The following is a 12,081-nucleotide window of genomic DNA, read 5'->3' on the forward strand; positions in this document are numbered from 1 at the left end:
GTTTAGGATTCAAAATTGACTATTTCTTTTGTTGTCATCGCTACCGCCACCTTCCCAACCTTTTTTCTAGTCCTACAAGCAAGGTAATCATATCATATTTCTATGAATTTGTATTTGGTTATCTTGAAATGAAATAATTGTGTTGGTTGGACTTAGGGTTTAAGATGAATTTAGAGTTTGTTGAATTAATATTAAATCAGTTAAAAATATCATCAATTAGGATTGATTTGATATGGTTGAACATGAAAATAAAATAAATTAATTATTTCAATTAATTATATGTTGCATTCGATTCTTGTTAAGTTGTTGAATTATGGATCTAGCATATATTGTTAGAATAAGCTAATAATATAATTAAATGCACTTGATGATTTCATGTAAAAGAGCATGAATGTGGTGAAATTATGAAAAATTACATTTTCTTTGAATTATATTAATTTGATATGAATTTGGGTTTGATTCAATATGATTGAGCATGAAAATATCAATTAGATTTTATATTAAGAATTATATTTAATTTTTCATGAATTTTCTTTAATGTTAAAATTTGGAAATTTGATATGAATTTTGCCAGTTAGTTTTGGGGGTAATGTAATATAGTTACAATTATGAACAATTGACCAGAATCCAATTTTTTTTTTTTTACAAAATAGTTTATAACATATTTATATTATATCTTTATAGTGGTACTATTATTTATGATGTGAACAATATATCACATACAATGGTTGGAGTAGTTTGTTATTAAATGTTAATTTAGGCATATCATATGCTAAAATGAAAGAAATCATTTGTCATAGATTTGAGTGAAATTATCATAATATTAATGTTGAAATAGCTTGAAGGTGTCAGATTGATAAGCATCAGTATCATCGTATAGTAGTTATATATGATGACAGCTGTAAGACAATAATTAATTCTTTTATCCAAAGTTGTTTGAACATAATGATATTGTACAAGTAGTCGACTAAAATCTATATATGCCCCAACTTCTATTGATCCTTCAAATTTAGTTAGTAGAGGTAAATACAGTTTTATTGTCGGATGATTTGTTATAAGGGATAAATGATTCTATATACGATAATTCATTTGCTAATCAACATAGATTTGACTATTCTGAGCCTAGTGATAATGAAGATAATGATACATTGGTAAATAATGATGATGTTGATGATTAAATCATACCTCCTGTTCCTGAACTTAAAAATGCTTCTAAGTCCAGTTTTATTATTTTTAATGACTGGGCAGTTAGTCATAATTGCATTTCAGGAGGGTGTGATTTAGAGGTTAGACAAACATTTAGTAGTAAAAATAATTTTTTTAATGTAGTTAAACGATGACATTGAACATTTGGTTAAATATCGAGTCTAACGATTGAACTTTATATTTGTTCAATTAGAATGTGTTCAAGCATTTGAATGTAAATGGTATTTGCATAGGGGATATAATAAGAGATCATATTCATTTAAGATAACAAAGTTAAAAGTGTTACACATATGTATTTTGACCTTTGTTAAAAAAGATCATCATCAGCTTGATGCAAATTTTATTGATAATGCTATGTTAACCCTAGTAATGAATAAACTTTCAATAACGGTTGCAAGTTTACAAGACGAAATGAAATTGTATTATAAGTATAGTATTTCATATGAGAAAACATGGGTTGCAAAACAGAAAGTGATTAAGAATCTTATTGGTTCACATGCGGAGTCTTTTGAAAATTTATCTAGGTTGTTGTTGGTATTAAAAGAATTAAATCTTGAAAAAGTTGTTAATTGGAACCAAGAAAAAAATAGGCTATATATTATGATGATAGTCATTGATAAGGTAATATGACTACTAATCTTTCAAATCATTTAATCATGTTCTGAAAAGTACTCGTGCAATGCCTGTTTTAGCTCCGGTGCATTTAACATTTTACCGGTGTAATAGTTATTGGGTCAAATGGAGATGTGAAACTAATGATTTTATTCAACATGCTAAGATTTAGCCCCCGACAATTCAGATTGAATTGATAATAGGTAGTGATAAATTAAAGGATTATACTAAAATGTTATTGAACTCTGACAACGGGTGTTCCAAGTCAACACCCCTATTAAATTAGGTGTTATTAAAGAAGTCAAACGAGCAATCAGTTTGAATTATAGAATATGCACATACGGTAAATAACTTTAATGTTCATGTTCATATGTCTTGAATGCCAAAAGTCACATAGATTTTACATGGTTTGTTGATGATCATTATGTAATTCAAAGTTATTGATCAACACATGACATGTTATTCCATCCATTATCAAACGAGTTAGAATGAACTAATTACACTAGATCTCCATTTGAAGCAAACTCATCTAGATGGGAATTCAGGTTTGGTCAACTAATGTCTACTCATTTGCATACCAAGATGGATACAAGAGAAGGTCATGCATATTATAGGAGTGGCATATACAATGAAATAAGCCATAATAGAAAAATAGTCGTAGAACATACATACTAGACTCGCCAACATTACTGTTTTCCGGTTTCAAGATCAATATTGATTAGAGGATGTATTCGCTGACAGTGTAAGAATTTTTAATTTTAATATATTTTTAATTTATGCTTAATTTACTTATCCTTAAAGGTATTATATGAGTAAATGCTTATAATTAAAGGTATTAATTTACTTAATTTATTTTAAATAGAGTATTTTTTAGGGAGACTCAGGTCAATATCCTTCTCGCTATAGAATTCTCTACCTTTACGTTAGATATTCAAACGGGAATATCTTGAGCTTTTGATATCGAAATCAAGCAATTCAAAAGCTCAAAACCATCTACGCATCTAGAACTACAACTTTAATGAAGGAGTTGAAGTGAGATAAGATCATTTTAGAGAATAGAATCTGATAGTAATCTAGTTGGTCAAAAAGGTTCTTCATCTGACAATGCTGAGCATCCAAATCTAATTGAGAATCTACTCTAAGAACACTAACCCCTTGGACCTAATAAAGGTGTGCATTAATTTTTCAACATGTCATGAGTGATAGAACATAACTAGGATGGTCAGATATAGTACGAAACTAAGTCAGAATCAGAGCCTAATTTAGAACAAAAAATTATGACAATAATATAATCAGGGATTTATCTAACTTTAAAAACAAGATAACGAAGGAATGAATTTAGCATTATGAAGATCTCTAGTTGGTCTAAGAAACCGAATGATTTTGGAAGTAAAGGGAAAGGATAAAGAGAACAGAATACAACTCAAATAGGGTTTCGAAAAAATATTTCTTTTTTTGATTTTGTCAATCTTCCAACAAACATGAGTTAAACTCTTACACTCAGTTCAAAAGAGGTATACAACGTCTCCATCACGTAGGGTCCAAAAATGAGTAACAATAAGGTAATACAATAATTCAACTACAAATAACACATTACAGTTGACATCATTAAGAGCAATGCATTACACGCCATAACTTGTAGAGGTAAAAATGATGATTATGATTGGTTAAATCATCATGAAGTTTATGTATTCAGATGCATGGAAGAATGAAATATTTACAAATATGCATCATGTGATTATCGATAAGGAGTGTTTGACTTGGTACATGAGTATCAGACGCGAGGTCATTACTCTAGATCCCAAGCATGTTCCTTCACTTAATATCTTTAAAAAGAGATTAACTCTTGATGATGCCATGACAAAGAACGAGGCCACTCAGGTAGGTGTAAGAGCTGGATCCAGTCATGATATATATGCAATAGAGAATGAAAATTATGAATATTTTTCTGAAAGTCTTATCGGTGTATTTATAGCTTATAAGTCTTGTTCTTTTGCGAAGAGGATGATCTGGAGTGTAATTTTATCTTAATAGCATTTGATAAGATATAAATACCCCTTATATCTTTACTAATATTTGATGAAAATATGATGGATCCCTAGAGGATTGTTATATATCTAAAAAGTACAGAAAAATTAAGATTCAAAATATTAAATGTAACTGAGCCTATGAAAACAAAACTTTTCCCTTAAGCTAGACCTAAAAGAGGAGAACCATCCCCTTGGACATACTCCAAGGATGATGATAAAGTGTTAAGGGAGGATGGTTATTGCCTAGGGCATGCCCAAAAAAGTAATTGGAAAGGGTGACAATGGAAAGTCATTCATTGTAATGTAAAATCGGTTTGTAGCAGCAGCAGTTTCCTTCAGTTCCTTGTTAAATAAGCTAACAAGCATTTCTACAGGTATTGCATAATTCCTTTTCACTAATATATTTCAGATTTGTTTTTGTTTCGTTTCACATATCTTTAAACTATCTGCATCAGCATAAGCCTAGATCCAGCAAAAGAAAGAAAGGAAGAGAACATATAAAAAATTAACCAAAGCGTTAAAGATGTTATATTATCTAACACATAGTTGATTCTGGCAACTTATATCATGTATGCAGTCAGCAAATCTCAAGCATCAACAATAGATTGTCCAAATCTAGACTGTGCGATTCAGAATTTGATGCAATCATTTGCAATTCGCTCCGGAGTTTAGCTTCTGCAACACTCATCAAATCGACAATTTATTTTGTTGCATGTTCCGTCGCTGAACTAGAATTGCAGTACTGTATGAAACCCTGGATTCAGAAATAAGCAGCAAGGCAAAATATTTCGTGACAGAATACCAACAATGAAAAGCTATAGTATATCACGCTATTTTGTCTTATTAAAAGATAAAATACTAAAATTTTATTGACATGCTATATCCAAACAACCCTGAAAGAGGTTCTGCCAACAAAAGAAAGACGGGCATTTTATTTAAATATCTGTGTTGGTTCACACTGCAGCTGGAATATAGTTTCCAAGTAATCCAAGCACAACCGACATGTTCCCTAGCCTATGGAAATATGAAGGTCTTGCTTTTGGACAGTTAAATGCCCCGAAGCTTCTGCATGAGGAAAGCATCAGCTTCATCATCATCATCTTCGATAGCTTCTGATTTACGATTCCCATTTTGATCGATAACTCGCTCTAGCTCCTTCACCCGAACCATCTTGATAGACCTGGTGGGATTCTTCTCGTTGACATCGTCTTGGCGAGCCACATTAACCTCTTCTTCTTGAGTCACCTTGTTGTTGAAGGCCTTGTGAACACTTGGGTACTGGGGGGCACCATGGATAACACTAGGCATCTTTGATAACCTCGCTACATGGCGCTGGAGATCACGGGACGTGGTGTTCGAGCCTCGCCGCTGCCTAGTTTGGTAGGCAGAGTCTTGAGACATTTTTTGCTGATTTGCTCAGTTTACAACAATTAGTTGAGGGAATCTGCAAATTTATAGACCCATGTCTTGTGAATTTATCCTCTGAAGATGGTAAAGTTGCATCTAATTCCCTATCTCTTGTCAGATATCAAGTCATCCACATTCTTTAAAAGAGAATAAATGCCTAGAACGTGGAGAGCCTGAATAGATTCACATCACCTACACAGTATTATTCCAAGTCTCTGGCCCTTCCTGAAAGAAGATTATAACCCGCAACTTTTGAATTCATGATAGATATTTGAAGATTAGATGCAATATCGCGCTTCCTTAAAACAAACTTTGTGCAAGTTTGGGAACTAAGGTGTTGTTTTGAATTTGTTATTAAGATTCGGAGAGAAGTATAGTGATTTGTTCTTATCTCTTCTGATAAACCACAAATTCAGAACCACCAAACAAACACACCTGTAGAAGAACCATTGGTGGCTTATGACCTAATTAGCCATTAATTTCCAGAGACCCATCACCATAAACTTACGACAGTGCAAAGCATACCGAAGCCTAAGACTAGTAAATGCCCACCTCCTCAGAACCATTGGTGGATTATGATCTTTCCATTTTCGATAGAGCCGGGGATCGTCATCCCCATCTTAATACATGAATACCACTTGCAATTTATAATAAAATAACCACCATATCCTTTTCAGTCTTTCTTTCTTTTAATCCTTAAATCACATCTAACACAGAAAACAAGGCTTTTTTCCTTCTTTTCTCAACATCATGACTAGGAAATCTTTCCCCTTTTCCTTTGTTTCTTCCCAGCTGTATATTTTCGTCAGAAGAGGCCTTAAACCTAAATATATTTTAAATTAATGAAAGACTGTAGAACCTTATGCTGTGGCAGCAAGTTCAATATGCATTCTGGGCTGTGTTTTCTCCCTCGTAGCACAACAAACAAATAAACAACAATATTGCTAGTAAAATAGAAAAAGAAGAATGTGTTAATTTTTTCAAAGATGTAAGGAAAAAAAGAAGATAAATTTACCAAAAATTGCAAAAATATTTTCGTATTATGTCCTCAGACTTCCCATTGAAGCGGAAAAAAAAGATTAAAAAAAAAGTATGTACATAAAAATTAAAAAATAAAAAATAAAAATACTTGCCTAGAAGATATCAAAAACCTTTTGAGTGCAGAGTACCCGGGATAAAACTATTGATTTTCATATAAAACACAACGTTGGAGAAAAATCATGATGAGAAACAAATATTTCATCCAAAAGAACACATGTATAACGAGAACCTTTTTTTTTTTAATTAAAAAAATCAATTCAAACAGTAAACATAAAGTTTTGGCATAATTATATTGTTTGAAAAAGATTTGATGAAGTAACTTACTTTATCTTATTGCGTTTTAGAAACTCGACAGTCAGTAAATTTTGCTATTAAAAAACATGACAAGGTAATTATCTTATTTTTAAAGCATGAAATTAATTAAAAATTAAATTATCTCTTAAATCGAAGAACACATACTAGACGTTTTTTCTCTCTAAACCAAATGGTGCCTCACAATCTCTCTAAAAAACCTATCAAATACTTTTTTTTTCCCCTTAAAACAAACAAAAACCAAACCTATCATATCTCTAAGCTTCATTGGATGTGTTTAGGATTCAAAATTGACTATTTCTTTTGTTGTCATCGCTACCGCCACCTTCCCAACCTTTTTTCTAGTCCTACAAGCAAGGTAAACATATCATATTTCTATGAATTTGTATTTGATTCGGTTAAAATGAAATAATTGTTTTGGTTGAACTTCGGATTTATGATGAATTTAGAGTTTGTTGAATTAATATTAAATTAGTTAAAAATATCATCAATTAGGATTGACTTGATATAGTTGAACATGAAAATAAGTTAAATTAATTATGTGTTGCATTCGATTGTTGTTAAGTTGTTGAATTATAGATCTAGTATATATTGTTAGAATAAGCTAATAATGTAATTAAATGCACTTCATATGCAGAAATGAAAGAAACCATTTGTAATGGACTTGAGTGAAATTATAATGATATTAATATTGAGTATCATCCTATAGTAGTTATATATGATGACAGTTGTAGGACAATAATTAATTCTTTCATCCAAAGTGGTTTGAACATATTGATATTATATATAAGTAGTCGACTAAAATCTATATGTGCCCCAACTTCTATTGATCCTTCAAATTTAGTTAGTAGAGGTAAATACAGTTTTATTGTCGGATGATTTGTTATAAGGGATAAATGATTCTATATACGATAATTCATTTGCTAATCAACATAGATTTGACTATTCTGAGCCTAGTGATAATGAAGATAATGATACATTGGTAAATAATGATGATGTTGATGATTAAATCATACCTCTTGTTCCTGAACTTGAAAATGCTTCTAGGTCTAGTTTTATTATTTTTAATGACTGGGCAGTTAGTCATAATTGCATTTGAGGAGGGTGTGATTTAGAGGTTGGACAAACATTTAGTAGTAAAAATAAATTTTTTAATGTAGTTAAACGATGACATTGGACATTTCGTTAAATAAGGAGTCTAACGACTGAACTTTACATTTGTTCAATTGCAATGTGTTCAAGTATTTGAATGTAAATGGTATTTGCATAAGAGATATAATAAGAGATCAGATTTATTTAAGATAACAAAGTTAAAAGTGTCACACATATGTATTTTGACCTTTGTTAAAAAGACCATCATCAGCTTGATGCAAATTTTATTGATAATGCTATGTTAATCCTAGTAATGAATAAACTTTCAATAATGGTTGCAAGTTTACAAGAAGAAATGAAATTGCATTACAAGTATAATACTTCGTATTAGAAAGCATGAGTTGCAAAACTGAAAGTGATTAAGAATCTTATTGGTTCACATAAGGAGTCTATTGAAAATTTATCTAGGTTGTTGTTGGTATTAAAAGAATTAAATCTTGAAAAAGTTGTTAATTGGAACCAAGACAAAAATGGGCTATATATTATGATGACAGTCATTGGTATGGTAATATGACTACTAATCTTTCAAATCATTAAATCATGTTTTGAAAAGTGCTTATGCAATGCCTGTTTTAGCTTTGGTGCAGTTAATATTTTACCGGTGTAATAGTTATTGGGTCAAATGGAGACGTGAAACTAATGATTTTATTAAACATGGTAAAATTTAGGCCCCGACAATTCAAATTGAATTGACAATAAATAATGATAGATTAAAAGATTATACTACAATGTTATTTGACTCTGAGTAAGGGGTGTTCCAAGTCAACACCCCTTTTAAATTAGTTGTTATTAAAGAAGTCAACCGAGCAATCCGTTTGAGTGATAGAACATGCACATGTGGGAAATAACTTTAATGTTCATGTTCACATGTCTTAAATGTTGTGCCAAAAGTCACATAAATTTTACATAGTTTGTTGATGATCATTACATAATTCAAGTTATTGATCAACACATGACATGTTATTCCATCTATTATCAAACGAGTTAGAATGGACTAATTACACTAGATCTCCAGTTGAAGCAAGCTCATCTAGATGGGAATTGAGGATTGGTCAACGAATGTCTACTCATTTAAATAACGAGACAGATACAAGAGAAGGTCATGTATATTATAGGTGTGGCATATGCAATGAAATAAGCCATAATAGAAAAATAGTCATAGCCCATACTTACTAGACTTGCCAACATTTCTGTTTTGCGGTTTCAGGATCAACATTCATTAGAGGATGTATTTGTCGACATTGTAGGATGTATTTGTCGACATTGTAAGAATTTTTAATTTTAATATATGTTAAATTTATGCTTAATTTACTTATCATTAAAGGTATTATATGAGTAAATGCTTAGAATTAAAGGTATTAATTTACTTAATATATTTTAAATAAAGGTTTTTTTAGTGTAGACTCGGGTCAATATCCTTCTCACGATAGAATTCTCAACCTTTAAGTTAAATATTCAAACAGGAATATCTTGAACTTCTGATATTGAAATCAAGTGATTCAAAAGCCTAAAATCATCTACGCATCTAGGACTACAACTTTGATGAAAGAGTTGAAGTGAGATAAGATCGTTTTAGAGAATAGAATCTGATAGTAATCTAGCTGGTCAAAAAGGTTATTCATCTGACAATGTTGAGCATCCAAATCTGATTGAGAATCTACCCTAAGAACACTGATCCCTAGGACCTAATAAAGGTGTGCATCAATTTTTCAACATGTCATGAGTGACAGAACATAGTTAGGATGGTCAGATATTGTACGAAACTAAGTCAAAATCAGAGCCTAATTTGAAACAAAAAATTATGACAGGAGTAGAATCAAGGATTTATCTAACCTTAAAAAAAAGATAACGAAGGAACGAGTTTAGCATTATGAAGACCCCTAGTTAGTCTAAGAAACCTGATGATTTTAGAAGTAAAGGGGAAGGATAAAGAGAATAGAATACAACTCAAATAAGGTTTCAGAAAAAAAAAACAAATTTCTGCTTTTGTCAATCTTGCTGCAAACATGAGTTAAACTCCTACACTCGATTCAAAAGAGGTATACAACATCTCCATCATGTAGGGTTCAAAATTGAGTAACAATAAGGTAATACAATAATTCAACTACAAATAACACATTACAGTTGACATCATTAAGAGCAATGCATTACACGCCATAACTTGTAGAGGTAAAAATGATGATTATGATTGGTTAAATCATCATGAAGTTTATGTATTCAGATGCATGGAAGAATGAAATATTTACAAATATGCATCATGTGATTATAGATAAGGAGTGTTTGACTTGGTACATGAGTATCATATGTTAGGTTATTACTCTAGATCCCAAGCATGTTCCTTCACTTAATATTTTTGAAGAGAAATTAACTCTTGATGATGTCATGACAGAGAATAAGGCCACTCAGATAGGTGTAAGAGCTGGATCCAGTCATGATATATATGCAACAGAGAATGGAGATTATAAACATTTGTTCTGAAAATCTTATGGTATATTTATAACTTATGAGTCTTGTCCTTTTGTGAAGAGGATGGTCTGTAGTGTAATTTTATCTTAATAGCATTTGATGAGATATAAATACCCTTTACATCTTTACTAATATTTGATGAAACTATGATGGGTCCCTGTAGAATTGTTATATATATAAAAAGTTCATAAAGATTAGGATTCAAAATGTCAAATGTAATTGACCCATGAAAATTAAGTTCTTCCCTTAAGTTAGACCTAAAAGAGAAAAGTCATCTCTTTTAAACATACTCCAAGGAGGAGGATGGAAGTGTCAAAGAAGGATGGTCATTGCGCATGCCCCAAAAAATAATTGGAAAGGATGAGAATGAATAGTCATTCATTGTAATGGAAAATCGGTTTGCTTTCAGTTCCTTGTTAAATAAGCTACCAAGCCTTTCTACAGGTATTGCATAATTATTTCCTTTTCACTGATACATCTCAGATTTATTTTTTTTTCGTTTCACATATCTTTAAACTATCTGCATCCGCATAAGCCTAGATCCACCAAAAGAAAGAAAGGAAGAGAACGTATAAAAAATTAACCAAAGGGTTAAAGATGTTATATTATCTAACATATAGTTGAATCTGGCAACTTATATCATGTATGCAGTCAGCAAATCTCAAGCATCAACAATAGATTGTCCAAATCTAGACTGTGCGATTCAGAATCTGATGCAATCATTTGCAATTCGCTCCGGAGTTTAGCTCCTATAACACTCATCAAATCGACAATTCATTTTGTTGCATGCTCAATCGCTCTACTAAAATTGCAGTACTGTATGAAACCATGGATCGACAAATAAGCAGCAAGGCAAAATCTTCAGTGACAGAATACCAACGATGAAAAGCTATAGTATATCACACTATATTGTCTTATTAAAAGATAAAATACTAAAATTTTCTTGACATGCTATATCCAAACAACCCTGAAAGAGGTTATCCCAACATAAGAAAGACGGGCATTTTATTTAAATATCAGTGTTAGTTCACAAAGCTGCTGGAATATAATTTCCCGGTAATCCAAGCGCTCCCTAGCCTATGGAAATTTGAAGGTCTTCCATTTGCACAGTTCAAAGCCCTTTTGCTTCTGGTTGATGAAAGCATCAGCTTCATCATCAACATCTTCTTCGATATCTTCTGATTTCCGATTCCCATTTTGACCGATAACTTGCACTTGCTCTTTCACCCGAACCTTCTTGATAGACCTGGTGGGATTCTTCTTGTTGACGTTGTCTTGGCGAACCACATTAACCTCTTCTTCTGAAGTTACCTTGTTGTTGAAGGCCTTGTGAACACTTGGGTACTGGGGGGCACCATGGATAACACTAGGCATCTTTGACAACCTGGAAATATAGTCATGGTAATCACCGGACGTGGTGTTCAAGCCTTGCCGCTGCCTAGTTTGGTTGGCAGAGTCTTGAGACATTTTTTGCTGATTTGCTCAGTTTACAACAATTAGTTGAGGGAATCTGCAAATTTATAGACCCATGTCTTGTGAATTTATCCTCTGAAGATGGTAAAGTTGCATCTAATTCCTTATCTCTTGTCAGATATCAAGTCATCCACCTTCTTTAAAAGAGAATAAATGCCTTGAAAGTGGAGAGCCTGAATAGATTCACATCACCTATACATTATTATTCCAAGTTTCTGGCCCTTCCTGAAAGAAGATTATAACCCGCAACTTTTGAATTCATGATAGATATTTGAAGATTAGATGCAATATCGCGCTTCCTTAAAACAAACTTTGTGCAAGTTTGGGAACTAAGGTGTTGTTTTGAATTTGTTATTAAGATTCGGAGAGAAGTATAGTGATT

General features: G+C 31.9%; 1 protein-coding gene across 1 annotated transcript; it reads right to left on the reverse strand.

Annotated features, from left to right (window-relative positions):
• Positions 1–4,591: 4,591 nt before the first annotated feature.
• LOC105136744 (uncharacterized) lies at positions 4,592–11,752 on the reverse strand. The gene is made up of 2 exons (XM_011042199.1): positions 11,611–11,752; positions 4,592–5,166 (listed from the first exon to the last, which is right to left on the reverse strand). Exons 1-2 carry the CDS (start codon positions 11,691–11,693, stop codon positions 4,896–4,898), a joined length of 354 nt encoding a protein of 117 aa, XP_011040501.1. The 5' UTR covers positions 11,694–11,752; the 3' UTR covers positions 4,592–4,895.
• Between the last annotated feature and the right edge of the window lie 329 nt (positions 11,753–12,081).

The sequence above is a fragment of the Populus euphratica genome, unplaced genomic scaffold, assembly GCF_000495115.2.
Source record: "Populus euphratica unplaced genomic scaffold, PopEup_1.0 scaffold60.1, whole genome shotgun sequence".
In the NCBI taxonomy this organism is placed as follows: domain Eukaryota; kingdom Viridiplantae; phylum Streptophyta; class Magnoliopsida; order Malpighiales; family Salicaceae; genus Populus; species Populus euphratica.

Bases quoted from the DNA above. Each gene is read 5' to 3' on its own strand.
- LOC105136744 (XM_011042199.1), bottom strand. From the start codon at position 11,693: ATGTCTCAAGACTCTGCCAACCAAACTAGGCAGCGGCAAGGCTTGAAC. The intron at 5,167-11,610 runs GTTGTCAAAGAT...CCATGTAGCGAG, and splicing joins TACCATGACTATATTTCCAG to GTTATCAAAGATGCCTAGTG.